General features: G+C 43.2%; 1 protein-coding gene across 1 annotated transcript; it reads right to left on the bottom strand.

Moving 5' to 3' along the window:
- Positions 1–870: 870 nt before the first annotated feature.
- On the bottom strand, positions 871–26,763 carry tmem161a (transmembrane protein 161A). The gene is made up of 12 exons (XM_060846124.1): positions 26,677–26,763; positions 23,581–23,684; positions 22,289–22,369; positions 19,542–19,639; positions 17,737–17,893; positions 15,455–15,606; positions 13,189–13,252; positions 11,166–11,309; positions 9,974–10,087; positions 8,959–9,133; positions 8,114–8,210; positions 871–6,426 (listed from the first exon to the last, which is right to left on the bottom strand). Exons 1-12 carry the CDS (start codon positions 26,677–26,679, stop codon positions 6,155–6,157), a joined length of 1,461 nt encoding a protein of 486 aa, XP_060702107.1. The 5' UTR covers positions 26,680–26,763; the 3' UTR covers positions 871–6,154.
- Positions 26,764–27,892: the final 1,129 nt, after the last annotated feature.

Raw genomic sequence — 27,892 nt, forward strand, 5'->3', positions numbered from 1 at the left:
TATTACCAAATTGAATTGGAAACCAAGCTCTACAAAGTGATCAAACACTTGGTCAAAGTAAGAGGATCCGAAATAAAAAATGAGAGAGGGGACCGAGGAGGAATTGGTGAACATACTCCAGGGTTTTAGTGCCCAGACAGGTGAAGGCACAGAGATGATGAAATTCTGAAATGTACAAGACATCAGAACTGAAAGAGCACAGGGACAGTGTTGGGAGACAGCGAGTGGCCAAGATTGCAAAGAAACAAGACTCATGTTAGTAGCATGATCACAGAGAATTAATAATGAAAGAGTCAGTGTAACTTGGTTGATGAAATATTTATAGTAATGCCTAAACTAAATTCAAGAAAAGTTGTTAAATTAAAAATCAGGAAACAAATAATGTTCCTAGTCTGCTCTCTCACTTTTTGATTCTTTAGGTGAGATCACAAGCCACTGTTGCTAGGACACTTATTTATTCCGTGCGAAGTTGTCTCAGTCCCTCTTGGACAAGTGTTAGAGACAAATGCAAAGCCAGTGCTGATGAAGTGCTGCACTGTCACAGGTATCACCTTTTCATCCAGAACTTTAAAGGGAGCATCTGTCGGATAGATATAAGAGATTTAAGAGTAGCCACAATTTGAAGAATAAAGGGGAGTTTATTCCTGGTGTCTCCTTCCCTCAGCCAAGATCACTAAAATCAGAATATCTGGTTGTTATTACTTTGCAACTTGCAAGCGGCTGCTGTGCACAACTGGCTACCACATTTCCTACAACAGTAAGTACACTATTGATGCTGTTCTGATGCTGTGAAGACGCTGTAAAAGTTCTTTTATTACCTGTTATATCTTTTCATACAAAAACACAAACCCGTGATTAATTTTACCAATTTTTAATTTGTCTCCATAAAGTCTCACAAACCACACAATTCCACTTTAGCACAGAAAAATAATAACTGTTCTACATAATTTTAAAAATAATTATATCTTTCCACTGTCACCCCTGATCACCTGAAGGCACTGACTTATTTTCCCCAGGCACCATTTTTGGTCTCTGGTAAGAGCTTGAGCACATTGCTATTCTGTACATAGAGTCCAGTCAGTGAGCTTCGGCAGGCTATTTGACAGTAAAGTCATCATGGCACAAACAAAATCTAATCTTGACTTGATGTATGCACAACCTTTCCAACACCAGATGGCGATCAGAAGCAGGAATCCTGTTTGCTCCCCACTCCTTTCTCTTCGTGCTCTCAACCACAGTATTAAATATGACACTCGTAAATACTTTTGTGGCTCAGTGATAGTGTTCCTACCTCTTGGCCAGAAGGTCTGGGTTCAAGTCCCCCCTACCCCCAGAAATGTATCAATGTACAGCTTGACAAGTAGGTAAAAATATCAAACATTCTCACTATTTCAGTGCGCAACAGTATTATGCTTAATGATATTTAAGATTGAAATTTGGCTTCAGGAAATGAATAGCAGGCCAGCTTCATGTGTTTAATTCATATCTGGTTGAGGTGGACTAGCCCTTTAACGCATACAGCTTTATAATTAAGTCATTTGAGTGGAATCAGACAGATCAGTGAATTAGGAGTCTCCTGGGAGTCTGCAGGGGCCTGTATCCCCAAAGCAGCATGTGCCCCAGACACAAATTAAAGGCTGGAGTCAGAGTCTTTTGCACACAGGCTGGGAGAAACAAAAAAAAAGTGTCACCAAGGGACCTAGATCAGATGGTTTTCTGGGTCCTAACTGAAAGCAATTTACAGTTAGCCGCAATAAAAGGGGGTGTGAGAGGTGTGTGGTTTTACAATTACGGCAATTGCCTCGACCATGTCTTTTAATTAGGGAAATGGAGTTATGAAAGGGAGTTGGGATGATAGTAGACAGGGTCTGAGAGGAGAAAAGGGTGCAGGCGTAAATTGTATGAGAGAGGCAGATGTAAAACAGGGAGAGGATGCCATATTTAAAGGTCACAATTTCAGTTACATTTTTAACAAAAAAAACTTAAGATGCTAATAGAGTAGAGCTCCTGTCAGGAAAGGTCCAACATAAAACGAGTTTGGGTCGCCTCAACACACAATTCTTGTTCAAATACATTGAGACAGTATAGGGGAAGCTTCACTCTGTATTTAACCCTATGCTGTACCAATCCTGGGACTGTCTGATGGGGGACAATGTCTGTTGAGGGAATTTCACTCTATATCTAACCCCATGCTGTCCTTCCTGGGAGTGTTTGAAGGGGACACCATATCCCTGAAAAAAGTAATTAATGGTTGCATCTTCATGCCCCAATATTCTTTTCCATGAAGAATATGGAAAGTGATGTTTAATGTAGGTGCCTTAAAGTTATCTTTTCAGCAGAGACCATTGTTTTGTAACAGTTACTTAAACACATTCATAACGTGATTTCATCTTGTGCTGTAAGACAGATAATTCATTACTTTGTTTTAGACTAACTATATGCATAAGTTCATATAAACAATTCAGTCCGTTCTTAAAACATTTTTAAAATATGTCACAGGAATAATATCTTACAACTTAAACAGAAATGATAGGAGAAACTCAGCAGGTCTGGCAGCACTTGTAGAGAGAAACTCAACTTGACTTAGAACATGAACTCTATTTTTCACTCCACAGATGCTGCAAGACCTGCTGAGTTTCTCCAGCACTTTCTATTTCAGATTTCCAGTGTCCACAAGCATTTTGCTTTGAATATAATGTAGAGTGGGCTTGCTGTGCAATGGCTGTTATTTAATCTGTTGATTAAAATGGCAGCATGATAAACACAAAAATGGCAGCATGAGGAGCTTTCGGCTCACTTTGTTAACAATTCTTCTGCTCTCATGCTAAATGTCATTAGGGGCTGCTCTCCATCTCGGCCATCAACCTTTCTAACACTCTGTTGGGGAACCTTTCAGACCAAATATTGTGGGTTCATGTCCAACTGCAGAAACCTAAACAACAAAATCTCAGCCGACCCTCATGCAGTATTACTGAGGGAGCGTTGCGCTGTTGGAGATGCCAATTTTCAGAAGAGGGGATGTAAAGGATCCCACAGCAGGGAGCAGGAAAGTTTTCCCCAGGCAACATTCATCTCTCACCCAACACCAACAGATGGTCATCATGTTGTTGTTTCTGGAAATATTCTGTGTGCTAATTGGCAGCAGCAGCATTTCTTACCTTTGTTCACAATTCAGAAGTTCTTAGATTCTAAAACCCTGTCAAGTGCCCCAGAATTGTGAATGGTGCTCGATAAGGTGATTTATAGGCTACCCAAACCTTCTGCTCACACTTCACTTGTATTTCCATGTGTTCAGAACACAATCTGCTTACACTGGCTTACCATCAATTGGTCAAAATGAGCTGCAATTAGATAGATTACTTACAGTGTGGAAACAGGCCCTTCGGCCCAACAAGTCCACACCGACCCACCGAAGCGCAACCCACCCATACCCCTACATTTTCCCCTAATCTAACACTACAGGCAATTTAGCATGACCAATTTACCTGACCTGCACATATTTGGACTGTGGGAGGAAACCGGAGCACCCGGAGGAAACCCACGCAGACACGGGGAGAATGTGCAAACTCCACACAGTCAGTCGCCTGAGGCAGGAATTGAACCCGGGTCTCTGGCGCTGTGAGGCAGCAGTGCTAACCACTGTGCCACCATGCCACCCATAAATCTCCCCTCTCTACCATTTCCCCATTTCGCCAGTGCCCTACTGATGACTTCTATATTTCCTCATGGGCAGAATATCTTCCTTAAATGTCTTCAGTCATGTTTAATAGCAAGAACCTCACAATGGCATTCCAATGACAGCAGCATAGAGACTTAGTGGTTAGCACTGCTGCCTCACAGCACCCAAGAACCCGGGTTCAATTCCACTCTTGGAGTTTGCACATTGTCTGTGTTGGTTTCCTTGCACTGTCCAAAGATTAGATTAGATTCCCTACAGTGTGGAAACAGGTCCTTCTGTCCAATAAGTCCACAACAACCCTCCGACCCATTTCCTTGTAACTAACACACCTAACACTATGGGCAATTTAGCATGGCCAATTCACCTGACCTGCACATCTTTGGGCTGTGGGAGGAAACTGGAGCACCCAGAGGAAGCCCACACAGACATAGGGAGAACGTGCAAACTCCACACAGACAGTTGCCCGAGCCTGGAATCGAACCTGGGTCCCTGGTGCTGTGAGGCAACAGTGCTAACCATTGAGCCACTGTGCCACCCCAGATGTGCAGTGTAAGAGAATTAGCCATGTGAAATGTGGGGCTACAGGGTTTGGGTCTGGGTGGGATGATCTTCAGCAGATTGGTATGGACTTGATGAACCACATGGCCTGCTTCCACAGAGCAGAGATTCTATGATTAACACAGGACATCTAGGCACTGACACTGATCCAGGACCCCACTTCGCCCTGGAACTGAGAAATAGGGGAGGGGACCCATGAGGGTAATAAGCCCCTTACCACTCACCACCCCCTCCTCTGCCCCTTCCAAAATTCCAGAATGGTTTTTAAGGTTAGAGATGTCTGGGTGATCTGCCTGGGGTGGGGGCGTAGCTCTGATGATTAAAAATAGGCAACTTATCGATGGACAAAGCAGTGCTTAACCTGTTTGTGAGCGTGATCGGAATTCCTTGGGTCACCTCAGAGAGGTGCTTTTCCAAGGATGTAGGGAGAGGAGGGTTGCAAAGATTTTAAACACTAACAGTTTAGAGTGGTATGGTGGCTCAGTGGTTAGCACTGCTGCCTCACAGCGCCAGAGACGCAGATTCGATTTCAGTCTCTGGTGACTGTCTGTGTGGAGTTTGCACATTCTCCCCACGTCTGTGTGAATTTCCTCCCACAGCCCAAAGATGTGCAGGTCAGTTGAATTGGCCATGCTAAATTGCCCATAGTGTGAGGTGCATTAGTCAGAAGGAAATGGGTCTGGGTGGGTTACTCTTCAGAGGGTCAGTGTTGACTTGTTGGGCCAAATGGCATGTTTCCACACTGTAGGGAATCTAATCTGCCTCAATTTGCTTAATTGTGTTGGTAACGTGAAAAATTTGGATCCTTCTTTCCAAACTCCAGTTTGAGCTGCACCCCACCCACGGTCAAGATTTTCATCCCCATCTTAATGTCTATTTCTTAGGGAGATTTATCCTTAAATATCATCTTTTGACCTTCCATTCTGAGATAGAATAATTTAGGCATTTTCCCTCTGCAAGTGAAGGATTAGGGAAGATGAAAAAGGGCACTGGGAAAGGTTCCCAAATTAGGACACTAAACAATTGATGAAAAATTGAGAATTATTCGATTGGCCTTCAGATAGTTACCATTGTCTCAGAGGACCACAGGGCAGCTCTCTCATTAGAGAGAGATGACTGGTGGGTGTTTAACCTGAGAATCACCATGTCTCAACCAAGGGGGCAGGTTGAGAAAAAGAGTCCTTCATGCCAGAGCACAAATTGAACCCACTGGCATCATTCTACTGCAAAACAGCTGACCAGCCAACTGAGCTAACTGACCCCTGCCCTTCAGATACAGGACCATAATATTTGTGACAAAGGATGCCGAACAGTCTACCTCCTGCTAGCTTTCTGCCACTCTCCCCACGCCTTGCGTAGCTTCACAGCAGCAAGCCTTCTGGTACCTTGTCCCAATGCCAAGGTGGGAGATTGTTCAACACCGGAGGCATCACACTCCAGCTCAACCCTGTCCTGACTGAGCATCAACGGAAAAAGATCAAGAGCTGCAAAGCCTCGTTTGTACCTGCTCTCCGGGTAAACAGGTCAAGTGAATTGGCCATGCTAAACTGCCCGAAGTGTTAGGTGAAGGGTTAAGTGTAGGGGTATGGGTGGGTTGCGCTTCGGCAGGTTGGTGTAGACTTGTTGGGCCGAAGGGCCTGTTTCCACACTGTAGGTAATATAATCTAATCTAAAGCAGCCAAACAGGTGTGAGGTATAGAACAGCCTGCAGGCAGCTCGTTGATGGTAGATGTCAGCACCTTTGGGCAAAAAAAGTGGAAAAGATTTGGATGTGGGGAGCTGGAGTGGATTTTAAAAAAAAGCTGAATATATTAAAGGAAATATTTTGGACTCATCATCATTCACTCATTCTCCAACACGACAGGAGAATCAATATTTTCCAGTGTGTTTCATTCTCATGTCCCAGTCTCAGTTTTCCTACGAGGTCATCATGTACTGATGGAAGTAAAGACCGAACAGGTTTGTCACCACTTGACAGGCCGCCAGCCACCATGTCAGGAAGGAGAAGAGGCCACGGTAAAAGAGGGGTGTGAAAATGTGAAAGACGGTGCTCAGGAATGCTTTGATCCGAGAGACTGTCACTTCGTATCTCTCCTCCTCATTGGGAGCTGTTCCAGAGAATTCCGAGGTAATATCCAGAGCTGGAGACACTTGAGGGGACTCTGGGTAAAAGCCCCACGAGTAATCACCTAAGAACAACAAGCACGCAATGAGCCGCACTGAATCGACAGAACTGAAGCAGGACGTTCGACCCAAGTGGTCCATGCTGACAGTATGCATTTAAAAAAAAGCTACAGAAGTATGAGGGGAAAAGGAAGGAACACAGAATACTGGAGCAACTGAACAGATCTGCTATCAACTGCAGATAGGGAGAGACAGATAGTTGAGTCCAGTATGACTCTTCTTCACATTTTTGAATCATAGTGGATTTGAAATGTTAATACTGTTTCTCTCTCCACAGACCTGCTGAGTTATTCCAGCATTCTATGATTGTTACAGATTTCTAGCTTCCTCAATATTTGCTTTTATTCAAGTGAACAAGGAAAACTAAGGCATGAGGTTTGTGTCAGCGTGACATTGTTGTGCTGTGCTGCATATACTTCTAGCACCTAGACAGTAAGTCTGACTGAATGCAGTGCATTTAGTGTGTTATCATTTTGTATTATTCATTCATTTGTTGCTGACCGTTCCTAATTACCCAGAGGGCAGTTAAGAGTGAATCGCTTTGCTGTGGATCTGGAATCATAGACCAGATAAGGATGACAGATTTCATTCCCTGAAGGGCATTAGTGAATAGGCAGGTTTTTTTTACAACAACAGTGGTTACATGATCACATTAGGATAGCTTTTTTTTGTATTAGAATTTAAATTTCACTGTCTGCCCTGGTGGGGTTTGAATCTAAGGCCCCTGTAGATTACTAACCCAGTGCTGTTACAACTGGCTCCCTCCAGCACAGGCAGATCTACGGTGGGTCCCTCCAATCCACATAGCTCATACTCAGAGACAAATGCCCTCCTGAATGAGTGCACCTTCGGACAACAGTAGAACAGAGCAAACTGGTGGTGGTCCAGGGACAAAATTATGGCAATGCTGTTCAGAAGTGTCAGGAAGCAACACTTCCATGTTTAACAAAGAGCAGTGAGAATCTGGAATTCATCTGCCAACAACACTGCTATTGAGGATGTGGTCAATAGAAGTTTTCAAGACAGAGACTGATCGATATTTGTTGTGTATCAAGGAAATAGAGCAGAGGTGGGATGGGGTGTAATTGGAATTGAAGTTAAAATCAGCAATGATCTAATTAAGGGCAGGTCACTGTTTAGAAATCAGGGCTCGCCCATTTAAAACAGAGATGAGGTGTAATTATTTTCTCTGAGGGTTGTGAGTCTTTAGAACTCACTTCCTGAGAAGGGGGTGGAAACAGAATATTTTCAAAGCAAAGGTGAATAGATTCTTGTTCAGCAAAGAACAAAAGGTTATTAGGGGCAGGCAGGAATGTGGATTTGAGACTATAATCACATCAGTCACAATATTATTGTATGGCACAGCAATCTCGAAGGGCTGAATGGCCTATTCTTATTCATATGTCCACAAGTGCTGGATCAATTTGAAATTGTGCTCAATGTAAGAGGCCATGGTATTAATAACCGAAAGAACTGCAGATGCTATAACTCAGAAACAAAAACAAAACTTGCTGGAAGAGCTCAGCAGGTCTGGCACCAACTATGAAGAGAAATCAGAGTCAAAGTTTCAGGTCCAAAACATTAACTCTGGTTTCTCCTCACAGATGCTGCCAGACCTAATGAGTTTTTCCAGCAATTTGCTGTTTTTGTTTCAGACCACAGAATTAGTTTATTGTTAAGTCAGTTACATACCCAACACTTTCAGCAGCAGAGTGGAGTGCAGAAGCAGGATTACGGGGCCCAAGTACTGCATGGTGACTACACACAGGTAGCAGAATACTCGAGAAACCTGCAGCAGGGGGCAACAACATCCCATCAGTCACAAACAACAGAGTTCCAACCTGATCAAGACATGTTTATAATCTACACATTAGAGGATCCCAAAGTCACAGCTGCCTGAGACCAAAATCACAATCCCATCCTATTCCAACTCTGAGTATGTTACTCTCTACATAAGCCATCCAGTTGCTCCATTTAGATTCCAGTCTGTGTATAAATTAGAAGCTAATTACTTTCAAGTCATTGCTGAGACTTGTTTGAAAATGTATAGGAAATTCAAGCACCAAAAGTTAATTTAGAAAACTTAAACTGGATATTTGATACTAAAGTTTAAAATTTTAACTCCCCCATCTCCACGGTACATTATTATTCAACACACACACACACACACACACACACACACACACACACACACACACACACACACACACACACACACACACACACACACACACACACACACACAGTCATTCAGGACCAAATAAATCCTCTTCAATAAAACAGAAGAATGCTGGAGAAATTGAGGGTCAGGCAGCATCTGTGGAGAGAGAGAAAGTGAATTAACCTTTCAAGTATGATCCGATTCTGCTTCGGAAATGTGTTCTGAAGATGAGACTTTGGATTTGAAAAGTTAACTCTATATCTGTATCCATAAGTGCTGCTAGACCTGCTGAATTTCTCTCGCACTTAACAGCTTTTGTTTCAGATTTCCAGCATCTGCAGCTTTTTGCTCGATTCCCATATTTCCTGAGACATACCTTCCTCTGGATTTCAATCATGGGAATGTTTCCAGCCTCCTTCTTCATTAGGTCTACCCCCTTTTCCGCCAGGTTTAGGTACGCCTGCAGATGGTAGCGGGTCATGGTAAGACGCAGGGCACACAGCACGATGATTATCCACAGACGCACCGTGTTGTATGTTGTGTCAGACATCCTTCAGAATCAAATGAACAAGGGAGCCCAAACTCAGAACAGTACAGCATTACAACATTATTACTCAGTATTTGCTCGAATACAGAAGATCTAATTGAGAAGGGTGGAGTTGTGAGAGAATGAGAGACAATGAGAGAGAAAAAAACGATATATTCTGCTGGGAGCTGGGGATGGTGGGAGAAGGTAGGGACTGAATCTTAAAATTTAAATGAAGTCATTCAGAGGTCATGTCAAGAAAAGACTACTTCATATTGTAAGCGGTGGAAGTTTAGATGTTTCTCTCCCCCAGATTGCTGGGCTTGACTGAAAATATCAAAGCCAAAGTGATAAAACTTTATTGAGTAACAATATCAAGGGTTATGTGACCAAGGATGGAGTTGAGAAAAAATTAACCATCTGTCTGAAGGATAGAACAAGTTTAAAGGGCTGAATGGCCTTCCCTTGATCCTAAAGCAAAGACTGCAGCAGGAAGTACAACTGGCTTGGGGGAGGGGTTGGGCAGATGTTTAGGTAACAATGACTTAACACAGTCTCAGTAAGGCATATACAGTTGCAGCAGAACATCCTTGCTCTTGTACGCAAATCCTCTAGCAATAAAGGCCGACATACCATTTGCTTTCCTAATCATCTGCAGCCTCTGCACGTTAACTTTCAGTGACCTATGAACAAGGGTGACCAACTAGGTCCTGCTGCACATCAATACAGTAATCGCTCACTGCTGAAGCAATACTGAGAGTTTTGGAACTAATGCTGTTTTGATGAGAAGAAGTGGTTATTTGTCAGAGGATGGGAAAGCAGGAAGGTGCTTTTGAAATATTGTGAGGCATTGCTGGACACTCACAGTTGTATTTGCTCTTTTCCAAGTGGAGTTTTCATCACAAAGTCCCTGGTGATTGGTTTAACCCACAGCAGCAACACTATGATGGGAGACAGGAAGTTGGCCTGCAACAGGATCCTGGGAGGAGGGCAGAAATAAGAGATAATGAGAACAACATGAAACAAAACTCGACCAGTGTCGCAACTCTGCACAATGGCACCAATGAGCTAACAAAGGCTGAGACAAAGTGAGAAAGCTTTAGGGAGAGGTATTCTAAAACTTTGGATAGTGTGTGCAGTTTAAACATCTATCTCATTCTTAAACATCTCAAGGAGCTGCAAAGGAGTTATTATTGAGCAAAATCTTTTCCATCTCCCAAACTGGTTGTTGGTGATCCCAGTTTAACATTTCATCTCTTTCTGTGCTGCAGGGAGGGACCAGTGAAGTTCAGGAATCAGGATTTTTTTTTCCTCATGCAATGGCTACACCTTCTGACTCTTTTAGAAGTTGGAATGCCATGCTTCAGCCGTCTGATTTAGTTTGAGAAAGATTAGAACTGTGCTGCAGAAGGAATTGACACGCTGGGCCCTTTTCAACATCATGAGCTTGCTGGATATAGTAGGTAGGGAGAAACTGTTCCCACTCTTAAATGGAACAACAATGAGAAGGCATTGACTGTAATGCTATCGAATATTAAGGGCCGGTGGTTAGATTGTTTCTTATTGGTGATGGTCATTGCCTGGCATTTGTGTGGCTCGAATATTACTTGCCCAAGCCTAGATATTGTCCAGGTCTTGTTGCATTTGGACATCGACTGATCAGTAACTGAGGAGTCACGAATGGTGCTGAACATGGTGCAATCATCTGCTAAAGAAGCAAGGAGGAAAACAGGAATTACTTTCTCACCAAGCAAGTAGTTGGGGTATAGAACGCACTGCCCTTAAATATGGTGGAGGCAGGTGCAACTGAGGCATTCAGGAGGGCATTGGATGATTATTTGGATAAAAATGGGGTAGAGTAATATGGGGAATAGCAGGAGATTAGAACTAAGTAATGATACTCAATAATATGGTGCAGACATAATAGGCTGAATAGCCCCATTCTGTGCCATAAAAACCCTTTGATCCTGCTCCATTCTCTTCTCCATTAGCACCTCATTACAACACTCATTCTGTCAAGCACCACAATAATATTTATGCTCTGCTGAATTACTCACTGTATCAGAGGTTTGTCCGCAGTCATCTTGAGGGCATCTAAATGGGTCTGTGATAATCGGAGGCCCGGGAAGGTTAAACATGCTCCAATAAATGACGAAAGTCCAACTATTACAAGCTTAAAGACAAGTCTGGAGACTGAGTAACTGAAACCGAAACACATACATATCAGCCTGTATCCACCAAGTGGATATGTCACCACAAAAAAATTTGATGGCAGTGGAATGGAGAGTTAGAGGTGAGCACAGGATAAATGATAGGAGAAGGGTAACAGACTTGACCAGGCATTTTCAAAAAGGGGCTACGGTCAGAATAAACAGCAGACGGGCCAGTGCAGGTACAATGGGATAAATGACATCTGTCAGATCCATACTATTTTGCGATTAAGTATTTCTTCAGTTATGAGCAATTAATATGCTGATGAGCAGAAGGATATAGTTGGTCGTCCTTGTTCCTAAGTCACTGAAAGTTGATGTGCAGAGGCAGCAAGTGATTAGGAAGGTTACTGGTGAGTCAGTTTTTAGTGCAAGAGGATTTGTGTACAAGAACGAGGATGTCCTGTAGCAACTGTATAGGCCTTACTGAGACTGCAATAAGTCAAACTCAATGTTGTTACCCACATTGCTACCAAACACCCTCTTTCAAGCCACTTCCTGTTGCAGTTATTGTTGTAGGATCAGGGAGAAGCCATTCAGCCCCTAAAATCTGTTCTATTCTTCAGACAAATGATGCATTAATCATCTTTTATTTTATAGGTGTTTGTTGAGAGATAAATGGTACCTGTTCCCCTTTGAGCGGTACCATGAGATTACATCTATCGGCAAGTGGAATTTGGTTCAATATCGCACTGATCAATGTAGTTATTCCATTGGTACTTACTCAGGTTGGGTGGTGTTTAATTCCTTCATCTCAGCAGCCTCCTGGCTAACCACCTGGCTGCTACACTACCTCAGGATGTCCCAAAATACTTTAAAGCCAACAAAGGACTTTTGAAGTTGTTGTTTTGTAGGAAATGAGGCAAATACTGCACACTGCAACCTCTAATAATTCTCACTCTCTCCAGATAGAATCCCCATTGTCTGATGCTCGCTGGTTGTGGTTCAAATAATGCAAATTTATCACAATTTTTAAAAAATTCTTTCACAGGCAAGGCCAGCATTTGTTGCCCATCCCTAACTGCTTCTGAAGTCAATGTCTGGCTTGGCCATTCCAGAGGGCAGTTAAAAATTGGACACATGTCCAAGGATATGTGCATACAATTAGCATGGAAGAGGCTAGTGTTAGTTTGGATATGATATTCCTAGGAGTAACATGTAGGCCAAGCAGGGTAAGGAGGGCAGATTTTCTTCTCTAAAAGACATTAGTGTATGCAAAAAAGACCAGTCAATCACAGTTCCGTGGTCATTTTTAGATTTTATTAATTTAATTTAGATTCCAATAGTTGCTGTGGTAGGATTTGAACCTGTCTCCCCAGAGCATTAGCCTGGTCTTGGAATTACTAGGCCAGTGACACTACTGCTGCACCACCATTAGGAAAGAAGCAAGTACAGGTGTCAGGTTGCAAGACTAACTTAGCCAGTCTCAGGATTGAACCTACACCATCATAGTCATCAAGCCTCAAACTCACTATCATCATCTGACTTAACTGACCCTACCTCCTACAATTAACAATGTAGTAATAATCAGATAATCTGCTTCAGTGATATTGATAGAGGGATAAATGTTGGTCAGGATTTCAGGGATAGTGTCCCTGCTTTTCACAGATGAGAAACATGACATTTTTCAAGTCCACATGAGACAGCAGATGAGGCCTCAGATTAAACTTTTGTCCAAAGAATCACACCTCTGACAATGCAGCACTCCTTCAGTATTGCACTGGGACGGTCAGCCTGGATTTATGGGTTAAAGTCACTAAGGTGGTATCTGAACTTCTGACTGAAGGGATACCCACTGAACCAAGGAAAACTTAAGGAGAAACATTTATAATGACATGATACAATATTAAATAAAAGAAATAATACTCACGGCCAGATGTCCACCCCCTGTTGCTTTAGAAAGACCTCCACATTTTCATACAAATTGGCAAAACCTAGAGAAGAGAAATGAGACACTTAGAGATTGGCAACGTTTACAGAGATAAAAATAAATTGCTGGAGAAACTGCAAGAGAAATTATACCACACTTGAAATGTTAACTGTTGCACTCTTCATAGATGCTGCCAGACCTGCTGTGTTTCTCCAACACATTGTTTTTATTACAGATCTCCAGCATTTGTGCTTTTTTGTCATTTTATTTTAGCTTCTACTTTTGTTTAAGCTTCCACAGATACCCCTGCTTGTCGACCCACTTCTACTATCACAGTGTCAACTTGTCACGGACTTTATTTGGTAAATGCGCTGCCCAGGGTTGCTACTGACTTAGTAATCTCAGTCAAGAGGGCTATACAATGACCTCGGTGCTACTGACATTGACAGGGAGATTGGAGGGAGGCTCAGTAGGGAGAGGAGACAGAAAGCCAGAGTCTCAGCTCCTTATCCTAACCCAATGTGCTCCAAGGATATGTGCATACAATTAGCATGGAAGAGGCTAGTGTTAGTTTGGATATGATATTCCTAGGAGTAAGCTGGTTGATGGGAGACAGGTACTGGAAATTAACTGAAATCAATAGATTTTTGATCCAAGGGTCTCCACAAGGTGTTCTGTGCAACACATTGGAGAGATAGACATAGAGAGACGCTCAGACTGCTGGTTCTGTACACAGGGGTATCTGAAGCAAGCCAGTGAAGTTTCACTCTGCAATTTGTTTAATTGTGGTTTCACTCTGTGGATGTGAACCATGCTGGAGAAGCATCAATTGTCCATCCATCATCTTTTCAGTAATGGCTTTCTTGTTCCTCGACACTACTTGTGTAACACATTAGCTTCGCCAAACCACTTCAGAGTGAAATGAAAGTCAACCACAAAGTCAGAGACTACTTGCCTGGCTGAATTCTGTTCCCCAAAGGACAAGTGTTCCTTCGTTAATAGGAATGTTTTCTTCACTAAGTGCTCCTTAGTGGCCTGGCCTTATGTGCTAGTGAATCCACAGACTGACCATCCTCGGTGTAGTCCTAGATGGCTATTCTGTATCCTGAGACTGTATCCTCTGGTTCTAGATTCCCCCCCCAGGGAAGCATCCTCTGTCCATCCAGTCTGTCCAGTCCTGTTAGAATTTATACATTTCCCTTCTCATTCTTCTAAACTTTAATGAAATCAGGCTCAGACGAACCACTCTCTCCAAATAGGACAGTACTGCCATCCCCAGTATCAGCCTGGAGAACGTCTGCTGCACTCCCTCTATGGCAGATGTATCCACTGTTAAATCAGGAGACTAAACATGCTCACAATATTCCAGGTGGTCTTACCAAGGCCCTCTATAACTACAGTAAGACACCCTTACTTCTGAGCTCAAATACTCTTGTAACGAAGACCAGTACATCTTCTTCTTCATAACTGCTGCTGCACCTGCCGGTCTACTTCCATTAACCACTCCAAAAGGACATCCATTTCTCTTTGCACATCCACAACTACCAATATATCAGCCTTTAAATAATGCTCTTCCTTTTCATTTTTCACACCAAACTATATAACCACCTTGTACTGCATCTGCCACGTGTTTGCCCACACACTTAACTTGTATAGATCACCTCTGCATCCTCCTCCCAACTCACAATCCCACCTTGTGTTGTCAGCAAATTTGGAAATATTGCATTTGTTTCCTTTATCCAGCTCATTTCTCTATGTATCGAATAGTTGGGACTAAAGCACAGATCTTTATGGTACACCACTAGCAGTGGGTGGAATTTAAACTGCAATCTTTAGAACAGTACCATAACTACCAAACTACTGCACATAAATAGTAGTTTTCAGCAAATGGGCATCTCTGTAAAGGCTGGCATTTGAGGCCAAGCTATACCCTTGAGAATGTGGTGGTGACTGTCTTCTCAAGGGACCGGAGACCATGTGGTGAGGAGATATCCAATTGTTATGATCTGGATTCCAGAATGTTTACTTTGTGACAATGAAGGCACAGCCAGTATACATACAAGTTAGGATTGTGTGTGACTTGGAGGGGAAGCATGTGCCTGCTGTCCCTGTCTTCTCTGGTGGTGGAGGTGCTGAGTTTGGGTTGGGCTGTTCCTGTATTTGCCTTTGGAACTCAATGAAATGCCAGGTACAAGCCCATTTGACCACCTGGTTATCATACCCTTCAGCGTGTCGGATACAAGTGAAAAACTTCCAACAGACTTACCAGGCTCAAGGCCAAACTCCAGATAATCCTCCCGCACGACCAGAACCAGCATCGCAATTAGGACAAAGAGGAACGCAAAAGTCAGGCAGACAGAGCGCTCACCTCCTTCCTCTGTCCTGAAGTAATGTGTCATCAGAGAGAAGAGAACCTTACTGTGCAGATAGTGTCAAGGCAAACAAAGGGGTTTCACATTAGAACTGAATCAAAACACAGCCCATTTTATGGGATTTACTGTCAGTTTAAGATAGTGTTACTTATCCATTCTCATTTTATTAAAGGAGACAGTCCCAAGTTGGGATTTTTGACTTTGTCCACCCCTCCACTTCTGATTAAGGAACTTTTGCCCAAAACATTGATTTTCCTGCTCCTCAGATGTTGCCTGACCTGCTGTGCTTTTCCAGCACCACTCCAATCTAGACTCTGGTTTCCAGCATCTGTAGTCCTCACTGTTGCCTTTGTCCACCCCAGTCCAACACCTGCACCTCTACATCATGGCTACCATTTAATCAGACCATGTCTGATCTGCACCTTAACTCGATTTACCCCGACTTGACTCCACATCCCTTAATTATTTTATGTAACAAAAATCTTGGAAATTTAAATCGACCACTCCCACCCCCAGCCAATCTTTTAGGGAACAAAAGCTTCAGATATCCACTACCCTTTGTGTAAAACAAAACTTGCTAGTTTCACCCGAAACAGCCTGCCTTGTAAAATCACACACTTCCCTTTTTCCTGCCCAATTCCAGTTGTACCTGACCAGCTGCGGAGACTTGTTGGAACCTCTGGTTGTTACAACTCCAACAGCTGTTCCAACGTGTCTGTGGAAGTGGCTGGATTGCTGGCTGGAGGAGGAGAGGGCTCTGACCCAGAAAGCTGTCCTAGTTGACTGCTCTTTTTTATGTAGCAGCAGGTCAGTTTGTTTATCCCCACTGATTACTTGAGGAGGAAGATTAGCAGGGCTGTAAACACTCAATTCATCCCTCCGACAGCTCTCAGCAGGGGACAATGCCATTAACCACTTTTACTGCTTTTCAGAGAGTCAATGGTTATCCAATAAATTAAAACATTTCAACTGACTGAAAGGGAGGATGGTGACAGTCTCTCTCCTTGATGTGAACTGCAAATAAGTTTTATGGACTTATCAGAAACCCACTGGAGAGATCTTCTCTATAAAAAAACTGAATCTTTTCACCTGAACAGCAATAATTTGTAACAATAACAAGCCCTACAGTTCTCCTAAAACAACAAGCAGCCTCAAATCTGAGAACTAGTCCTTCCTTTAAATAAATATTCGTTAATTTAGCTGGCAGCATTCAGTTCTTCAGAGTCAGAAGATCCTGGGAGATCAGAACCACTCCAGAGCACATGATCCAGGCTGACACTGTGCTGCAGCACTCAGGGAGTTACGGACTGTTGTAGACTTGTGCTTGCTTACCGATGAAGCATTAAACCAAGGTATGGTCAGCTCTTTTGGCTGGGGGCAAGATAGTCTCCATTTCACAGAGGCTCCTTGTTACCAGTAGCGTGGTGGACAATATTCCCTGCAAAGCCAATGTCATCAAAAAGGTCACAAAATGGTCATTCATTCCCCTTTAAGTTAGTGGGATCTTGTTGTGCGCTGACTGCATGCCACATTTGCTATATATGACCCTCCGACAGTGCAGCACTCCCTTAGCACTGACCTTTCGACTGTGCAGCACTCCCTCAGTACTAACCTTCCGACAGTGTGGCACTCCCTCAGCACTAACCCTCCAACTTTGCAGCCCTCCCTCAGTACTGACCCTCCGACAGTGCAGCAATCCCTTAGTACTAACCCTCCAACAGTGCTGCAATCCCTCAGTACTGACCCTCCAACAGTGCTGCATTCCCTCAGTACTGACCCTCCAACAGTGTGGCACTCACTCAGTACTGACCCTCAACAGTGTGGCATTCACTCAGTACTGACCCTCAACAGTGTCGCACTCCCTCAGTATTGAGCCTCCGACAGTGCTGTTCTCCCTCAGCACTGACCCTCCGACGCTATGGCACTCCCTCAGTACTAACCCTCTGACAATGCAGCCCTCCCTCAGTATTGCATGGGAAATATCACCCTAGATTTTATCCAGAGGGTCTGCAGTTGCACTTTAACCAAAGAAGTTTTGACTTTTAAGTGAGTGAGCTACCAAATGAACTTTAGTTGACACTGAACCTAAATGATAAGTCTGCATCCCCTTTGCTCACGTTAGTTTGTTTAATGCATGTTGTATCTGGGGGATGCAGGGGTGTGACAAGAAGGATACATGCTAAAGGCTAACGTGAGCAGGCACCAGAGCACACCGACATTCACCTCTCCCTGTACAGGGAGCAGGCTGTAGTAGGCCTCAGTAAATATGTAAACCAGAGTCGCATACAAGACAAAATCCATGAGCCACAGGTAGTCTAGGAAGTAACGCAGAACTAAACAGAAGGGAAAAACAGGAAATAAAGATTAACACTTTCCACTCACAGTGCATTTTTTTTCTTTTATTTTGATATATCTTGCAAATGATCCTGATTAAAGTGATATGTGAAGCATCATAGACTCCCTCTAGTGTGGAAGCACGCTATTTGGCCAATCAAGTTCAAACAGTATCCCACCCAGACTCATATCCATATCCCTGTAACTCTGCATTTCCTATGACTATTCCACCCAGCCTGCACATCCCTGCGCACTAAGGGCAATTTAGCATGGCCAAGCTATCTAACCTGCGCATCTTTGGACTGTGGGAGGAAAGAGCTGAAAATGTGTTGCTGGTTAAAGCGCAGCAGGTCAGGCAGCATCCAAGGATCAGGAATCTCATTCCTGATGAAGGGCTTGTGCCTGAAACGTCGAATTTCCTGTTCCTTGGATGCTGCCTGACCTGCTGCGCTTTAACCAGCAACACATTTTCAGCTCTGATCTCCAGCATCTGCAGACCTCACTTTTTACTGTGGGAGGAAACATGAGCACCCAGAGGAAACCCACGCAGACATGGGGAGAACATGCAAACTCCACAAAGACAGAGGTTGGAATTGAACCCAGATGCTAACCACTGAGCCATCACTCTGCCCTAAATGTTATTAAAAAAGCGTTCTCAACAGCAAGTAGTTAGGCTGTGGAATGCACTGCCTGGAAAGGGGGTGGAAATAGGTTCATCTGAGGCATTCAAGAGGATGTTGGGTAATTACTTGGACAGAAAAGGTTCTGGAGAAAAAGCAGATGAGCATGAGGAATGATGCGCATTTAACAAGCTGGTGCAGCTACAATGATTGAATAGTTTCCTTCTGCATCCTAATATATCTGTGATTTTGTGAGTGTAAGAGAAACGCTTCGACAAAACGTCTTTTTTAGTTACACGCAATATCTGTACAACCAAATGACTTAACAAATTAATCTTAGTTCTGTTTCACAAAATCACCAAAATTACACACATCTGGCCCACTGTGATAGTGTTCATTCTCCATAGCAACTGTAACCTAATTCCATATGTTCACCACATTCCCGCAATACTTCAGCTGCTTTTCCTTCAAACTAGTTTTCTAATGTGTTCTTCAAAGTTACCATGGTGCCTGCTTCAGTTGTATGACCAAGTGAGTATCAGGCGGCTTGTGAGACTAAGCCATGGAAGGCATAGAGTGACGAAGATGTTTTAGGAAAGAATTCCAGAGTTTGGGGCCAAAGCAGCTGAAGGCACAACTATCCATTGCAGGGCGAAGACGACAAGGGATCATCAAGAGGCCGGAATTGGAGGAGTGCAGAAATTTTGTAAGGCTGGAGGAAATTTCATAGATTTGAGGGGGGCGGGGGGGGGGGGGGGGGTAAAGATATGGAGAGATTTGAAAACAAAGGGTAAGAATTTTACAATAGAGGCATTCCTTGACAGAGAGCCAATCACGGTCCACAAACAAAAAAAGGGTGAAATGAGCTAATGGAATTGGTGTAAGTTAGGATATGGCCAGTATCAGTGGAACTGTCAGTACCTAGGTTCAGGAGAAGGGAGATGAATTATCACCCAATTTATTCAGTCTAACTCTCATTGCTAACCCTTATAATAGTGATAATTTCAGGTTGTCACATGCTCCTTACCCAGGGCATCAAGAGGAGTGATTGGTTTTGCTTCCAGACACAGGTTGATGTCCTTGGGCACTCTCTCTTGTTTGGTTTCTGTCATGCCATTTTGCCTCCTGTCAGCAAAAGACAATGAAGTAAGAGTGTACAGAAAATCAGAATAAACCAATGACTTATTAATACACAACATCATGAAAATTAAGGTAATTAAAACATAACAAAATAACACAAGACTCTGAGGGGGCTTGGCAGGGTGGATGCTTAGAGGAGGTTTCCCCTCATGCGGGGGGAGTATGTACAGAACGAGAAGGTCCGATTTCTAAATAAGTGGTCTCCCATTTAGACAGGATCGAGCAGGGATTTCTTCACATTAGTACTTGGAATTCTCTCCCACGCAGAGCAGCGAAGGCTGGGTCACTGAATATAGTTCAGGATTCAGTCAGTCAGAACTTTGATTGACCAGGGCTACGGTCAACCATCTTATTGAATGGTGCAGTAGGCTGGGGGACTGAATGGCCTACTCCTGCTCATATGATCTTTCTCTCTGTATTTTGTTTCAAATCCAACCAGCATCTAAACCTTTATGACTCTGCTGGCTTAACATTTTATCCTTCCTTTCTTGATCTTGCTCTCAAATCAAATTCCTACATGATTTGTGGTCCTGAAGCTGCCTTCAAGACGCTGGGTCACATGATTCTTATGCAAAAAGATTCTCTCATCAATTCTCTCTTGATAATGTCCAAGTCCGTCTAAGTCATATTTGACGTGGTCCAGCTAGCACCCATCCTACATCACTGTTTGCATATGGGAATAGTGTTTTTCTGAGAGTTTTTTTTGAATTTCTCTTGTAATGTTGGCATCACTAGCTCGGCATGCATTTATCCCCGACTCTCAGAAGTATTAGGGTGCAGAATGAGGCCATTCAGTCTGTTGTGCCCATACCAGCTCTATTCTCTATTGCCAATCTTCTGCCTTTTTCCCCATATCCTTGCTCATCATTACTATCCAAACAATCATCTAATGCACCTCTTGAATGCCTCAATTAAACCTGCCTCCATCACATTTCCAGCTATTGCATTCCAGACCCTAACTACTTGATGTCTTAAAAAAGTTCTTTCTCATCTCATGCTTCCTTCATTTGCGCATCACTTTCAATCTTTGCCCTCTCAATCTTGTTTCTTCAATGAGCAGGAACAGCTTCACCTATCTACTCTGTCCAGCCTGTTCATGATGTTGAAAACCTCAATCAGATCTCCTTACAGCCTTCTCTCCAGGAAGAAAAATTCCCAACTTCTTCAAATGATCCTCAAAGCTGAAGCTTCTCACACATAAGAACATTAAAAACTATGAACAGCAATACACAGTTCAGTCCAAGCCTGCTCAGCCTTTAATGCAAACCTGGCTGATCACATCTTGGCCTTAGCTTCACCTCCTCTGAGCTACCTCCAATGTAACTCCATCCCTCCTCAAGTGTGGGGACCACAACTGTTTGCAATATTCCAACTGCGGTCTCACTTACACATGGTACAGTTACTGCAACACTTCCCTAATTTTATACTTGATTTGTTTAGCAATAATTGGCAAGATTTCAATTTCCTTCCTTATTACCTGCTGTACCTGCATACTAATTTTCTGTGACTCATTCATGATGACACTCTGCACCGAAGCACTCTGAAGTTTCTCTCCATTTAGATAAATTGTCTTTCTATTTCTCTGACCAAAATGGATACCCGCACACTTATCCACGTTAGATTACATCTGCCAAATCTTTGCTCTTTCACCTAACCCATCCATATCCATTTATAAATTTCTTGTTTCTTCATTGCAACTTACTTTTCTGCTTATTTTAACATCATCTGGAATCATTCTAGTAAGTCGGTTTGCGCTCTCTCTAATGCGTTCACAAATTTCTTGTGGTGTGCGCCCCACAACTGTGCACAGTACTCAAGGTGACGTCTTACAAGTGTTTCAGCATCACCTCCTTGCTGATCTTTTCTATGCCTCTGTTTGTAAGGCTGAAAACAGTGTGTGGTTTATTTACTGCACTCTCCACCTGTCCTGCTGCTCTTCATTGTTGGCAAGGGGGTGGGGGTGAGTTGACAAAATCTCCACTCTTTCCTCGTCTCCCTGCAGTGAAAACTATCCTGTCTCATTCCTCTCTATTTTATTATCATCAACAACTTGCCGAAAATTTGCCGCTCATCCCATTTTCCTTCCACACACACAAGTTAGTTGCTGTGCTGGTTTGGCCCTGTTCAGATTCTTCAGTGTGAAATTTTCCACCGCATTTCTTCACTTTTGTATCCCGTGGTTTCCACTTTGGGATTAAATGTACACTGAAACTCAGAATCTAGATTATAGCTCTGTGTTTTATGTTCCTGTCCTTTTAAAATATCAGTAACCTTAAAATATTCTCTATGCTATATATGAACAGCCACTAATGGGGATTTTCCTGCCTCACATTTAAGTGCTGGATGTGAGAAGATATGGATTGCTGTGATTAATCAAAATTCCTATTGTTATTCACAGAACCACAGAATTACTACAATGTGGAAACAGGCCATTTGGCCCATCAGGTTAACACCGACCCTCCAAACAGCATCCCACCCAGATCCATCTCTCTACCCTATCCCTGTAACCCTGCATTTCCCATGCCAGTGACCAGGAAAAATAGTAGACAGCTCAAAAATACTGAGATTCAGGCAGAATAATCTCACACAGAAACTATTTCCACTGAAAGGCAGGCATTAAAACTTTCGACCCACCTGTCTCTCTTCACTTTGGGTTTCTGTTTTCCAGCCAAGGCTCGGAGTTCTTCATCCGATGGGTGTTTATATCGGAAAAGGCTGCCAAGAAAACAGACCAGGTAGTCACCAGAACTCTCACATCCCGACTGGTTCAATTCATTTATAAACCAAAACAGTCAACATTTTCCAGGAAGGGTTTTATTGTCTGTGTCAGTGTTTATATTGACAGAGGCATCAACGCAGAGTGAGATCCTGCTACAGAAAAAGGCTGAGACTAGTCAGACCCACTGTTTAACACACTTACCCAGAAGGACCATCACTGACAGGGTCAGCATTTATTGCCTTCCACATGGTCTCCCTTGAGAAGGCAATGAGTGACCTTTATTTGACCTGGTGACTGTAGCTTGACACAACTACCCGTGGCCACTTCAAAGAGCAGCCAAAAGTCATAAAATCCCAAGAACAGTACAGCACAGGAGGCCATTCAGCCCACTGTGTCTATACAGATCTTTCAAAAAGCAATCCAGTTAATTGTTTCTAAAATGTGATGCCCCTGAGAGACTGAGTTTTGTAAATGTTGGGTGTGGAGCTGCAGTCACATATTGAGAAGTCTGGGTGAGGATGCAACAATAAGGGGACATTAGTGAAATGTTTGGGATTTAATGGACAATTATAGTGGTCATTGTGTCCCACTCCCACACTATGTTTATACATTTAGATTTTTCAAATGTATCTGTTCACAGGACGTGGTGCTAGTTGGGACAGCTTTTCTTGTCCACCCATGACTACCCTGAAGAAGGTGCTGATGACCGCCATCTTAAACTTCTGTCGTCCTTGAGTTGTTGGGGCTGTTGTAGGAAACAAGTTCCAGGATTTTCACCCAGCAATACTGAAGAAACAGCCATATTACACATTCAGAAGGCATGTGACTTGGAGGGGAACTTCAGTGATGGTGTTTCCTTGTATCTACTGTCCTTATCCTTCTGTATGATAGAGATTATGGGTTTGGAAGGTGCTGCCCAAGGAACTTTGGTGAGCTAGTACAGTGTAACATGTAGATGGTACACACTGCTGCTGCTGAACGATGGGAGCGAATGGGGATGCCAATCAAGGATGTAGGAGTGGAGCAGACTGTAGCACAGTAACTGATTGGCACTCAGTTCCCAAAACTCACAAAGAATGGCAGTTTCATGTAGGTTTCAGAGAGTTGTCGGTATCCGTGTGACCTGTCTCCTCGAGACAGCCAGCAGCTTCCGGAGAGGAGATTTTAAAATGGGCAAAAAGTAATTTAACCAAGTTAGATATCTTACCTCCCATTACAGAGCAGCCAGCGACCTATGGAGTAATGAGGTGCTAATCTCTGCATTAGGGTCGCCATCAGCAAACTCACAACCAGCTGAACCCCAATAACACCCTGAGAGAAAGAAAATCATCAATAATAACAACAGAGTTTCCATTCAGTCAGCACCTGTTAATCTTACCACAATTTTCTCATTTGTATTTTATTAATTGTTCCTGTAAACCTCACTCTTCATATCTTATTCTTTATGTTCTTCCTCCCCATGTTAACACTCACTTCCTCCCCATGTTAACACTCACTGCACCATACCTGTCTCCTACAGCAACTTATCCTTTCCCAGAAACCCAAAACTGAGGAACCTTTTACTTCTCAGTTTCTCTTTCTCTTACAATCAACCACATTTTAAAACAGGTTTCAGTCGTGGCTCAATGCAACATTCTACATTGAGTCTGAGGGCTTTGGATTTGAGACCAGTGTAAAGAGTCAAGCAAAAAACCCGGGACGACATTTTAGTGCAGCACCAAAGGAACACTGCAATGTCAAAGGTGCTACCTTTTCCTAAAGTTCTGGCTACCCCCAATGGTGGGTGCAAAAGGGCAATTCTCCTCAATTTGTGCCAACATTTATCCTTCACCCTGGAGTATGGGTATATCAGCTCCTTGCAATGTGTGAGCTGCTGCTCATGGTGAAGATTATTGTCAACATTCTCTTATAATATGCAGCGAACTACACAGCCTGACTGATCTAATAGGGTAAGAGGAAAACTACAAGGCAAAAGTGAGGACTGCAGATGGAGTCTGCAGTCTAGACTGGAGATCAGAGTCTAGATTAGAGTGGTGCTGGAAAAGCACAGCAGGTCAGGCAGCACCCGAGAAGCAGGAAAATTGACATTTCAGGCAAAGGCCCTGGTCTAACTAGATGAGTCTCTTCTGGTTAACAAGATATAGGTTATTGCATATTACAAGTTACACCAATAATGATAGACATAGCTCAAGACTTTGGGAAGAACTGGATGTTAAGTCTCTTTCCTTCGAGATCCTAAGCTGTTCCCTTCACCAGTTGCTAAGCCAGCATTTCCTTCCCATCCCAAATTGCCCTCGAGAAGTTGGTGGTGAGCTGTCTTCTTGAACTGCTGCACTCCACGTGCTATTAGGAAGAGAACTCCAGGATTTTGACCCAGTGACAATGAAAGATATTTTTGCAAATCAGAATTGTGCAAGGCTTGGACAGGAACTTGTAGGTGATGGTGCTCCCATCACCTGCTGCCCTAGTTCTATGAGATGCGGGTTTGGAAGGTGCTGAAAGAGTTGAAAGAGTCTTGGCGTATTGCTACAGTGCATCTTGTAGATGGTACACATTGCTGCTACTAAGTATCAGTGGTGGAGGGAGTGAATGTTTAAGGTACAGTTAAGGTCCTGCTGGTTCTCGTGGTGACACTCCTAAAAAAAACTTTGTAAATTGTGATTTACAATAGATGCATAGTGCACACTTTCTGCTCCAGGAAGTAAGATTGCTTTTCATTTATTTTATTTACAGCTGCAAAAGAGCAAAGAATGGATTTGAATGGAACAGAAACGTGCAGTATATTATATGCACATAAGCAAAAATTACAAAACAGACATGCAAATGGCAAGACTTTACTGAAATGGATGTGATGCCTGGTCCACAATGGTTTTGAGTTTGAGGGTTCATCACTGAAACCCTACAGTGTGGAGACAGGCCATTTGGCCCAAGAAGTCCATACTGACCCTCCAAAGAGTAGCCCACCCAGACTCTTTCCCCCACCCTATCACTTTACACTTCCCCTGACTTATGCACCTAATGTACACATGTACTAATGCACCTGAACACTGTGGGCAATTTAGCATAGCCAATGCACCTAACTTGCACATTTATGGACTGTGGGAGGAAACCACAGCACCTGGAGAAAACCCACGCAGACACTGGGAGAACGTGCAAACTCCACACTGACAGTCGCCCAAAGCTGGAATCAAATCCAAGTACGTGGTGCTGTGAGGCAGCAGTGCTAACCACTGAGCCGAGTATTGTTGGAGCTGCACTTCTCAAAGGAAATGGAAAAATCACATTTCTAGCTTGAACGTTGTAAGCTTTGGAGAGATGGGGTTGACCTATTCACCAGCATTGATATGGTTAGTCCAATTTGGTTTCTGGTCAGTTGTAACCCCTGGAATGCTGATCATGGAGGATTCAGCGGTGGTAATACTATTGAATGACAAGAGATGGTTGATAAGATTCTCTTGTTTTAGATTGTCATTGCCTGGCACTTGTATGGAGTGAATATTACTTGCCACTTATAATCCAGGTTTTTCTACATTTGCACACAGGCTGCTTCTGTTCATGAGTAGTGTGTATCAATTAGCTGTCATGATAGATTTCTTTACAACAATGACTACATTTCAAAACAGTGGTTTTAACACTTTTTGGGACATCCTGAAAAATGCTGGATAACTTTCCTAACCAACCTGTTCAGAGGTAGTATTACACACCTCTGGAGCTGGTGGGACTTGAAACTAGGGTCAGAGATAGGGGCACTACCCACAACAGCCCTTCTGAAAGGTACTATATAAATGCAAATACGTTATATCAAGACATGCATCATTTCCATTTGGTAACTTTAGAGCTAGGAGGGTGATGACAACCTGGATGGAAGGTTTTGGACACTGGGCAATGCAAGGATGAGGACTGCCCCCCGATGGTCGAATAGCCTATCAATACTCAACCACATGGAATAGTGGAAACTGTTACAATGATGACAAACCAGAGACATATTGTGACCTGTCAATGGGGAACACCCCCACCACCCAATACCCCCTTTAAGAGTATTGCTGCAAATGAACACTGGAAGCTTGCAATAACAACTTGTTCGATCTCCCAGGTCTAGATCGAGGCCTAAGTCTCAGATTTGCCGTTACCCCACAGTGGGGGAGGGGGGGTGGGGGGGAACAGGGTCAGAACACCTTCCCTTCCCCCACCCAAAGACTATTTTTAGTTGCAGCAACGATAATTGAAGCATGCCACTGTTATACCGTGCTGAAGGTGGCAAGGGTGAAAGCAGCACTACGTGCCACAAGATCTCCCTCCTTACCATCTCTCTGCCAACTCAATCTCACTTCAAAACTGAATTAAACCTTCTCCTCTCAGCCGCCTTAACGCCATCGCTCGCTTTTAAACTCAACCTAGCTTGAGCAATGACTGACAGACCGAATCACCAATCGCACGGTGGGCTCAGAGTGATTGACGTGACTCTGACCTGTCAGACTGTTCGTCTGTTTGATTGGCTGTTATCGGGGCAGATAAACCAACTGAGACTCATGGAGAAGGTGGGACTTTACGTTATTGACCAATCGGCATGCGGTTAGGCGCACGATGCTATCAAGAGCGCTTGAGCTGCGCGGACGCGTGCCGTATGGATTCTGGGAATTGTAGTTCTTCACGTGATCCGTCCCGTGACGCTCTGCGTGAGGCGTCACATGGAGAACTACAACATCCAGAACCCCTTGCGCTAACCCCACTGCTGTACACCCTTGCTTCAAACTCCAGCCTGTTTATTAAGATTTGGATGAAACTTAAATAAAACTTCTGCGAACTTTTGACAAGCTTATTCTCAATGTTGCACCAATACAATTAATTTGCACGGAACAGCATTGCCTCAATAACTGCAACTGTTTAGTATAGTATCTTTGAAATTTCCATAAAAGGAAAGCTTTGAGGAGCATTTAAAGTCGCACTGCCTGATTTATTTTTGGCTAAAGTTTAAGGGGATAGTGCCATTTATAAATAGATTTTTTTAAAATCAGTGTTTACATTAAAACTTGGGGAAATATGAAATGCACTTCATCTTAAATCTCATTGAAAGAAATTTGTTTGTAAATATTTTGGCCACCCAACTATTCTTTATGATCTTCCTGCTAGTTTTTTGCCCCTATGTAAGAATGCATTAGGGATGCTTTACAAAATTCTCACTATTATTGCTTTTAAGACACAGTAGAAGTAACGTAGTTTATCAACAACAGCATTTACTCCACTGCAACCATTCTTCTAGTTCAATTTGGATTGTGCCTTGATATGACCTTACTGAAATTTTCCCATTGCAAGATTCTCTTGAGAAAAAGATTAAACCAATGGTCAATACAATGCTGAATCTCACGGGTGATATATTGGTCTCAGGTTGTGCAGAAGGATGTGGATGAATCTGTCAGATGAGCAAATGGAAAGATGTGAGGTGATGCACTTTAAAAGAAGTAACAAGATAAGGGAGTACTCAATGAATGGCAGACACAAGGAACCTCAGGGGAATAGAG

The sequence above is a fragment of the Hemiscyllium ocellatum genome, chromosome 28, assembly GCF_020745735.1.
Source record: "Hemiscyllium ocellatum isolate sHemOce1 chromosome 28, sHemOce1.pat.X.cur, whole genome shotgun sequence".
Taxonomy (NCBI): Eukaryota; Metazoa; Chordata; class Chondrichthyes; order Orectolobiformes; family Hemiscylliidae; genus Hemiscyllium; species Hemiscyllium ocellatum.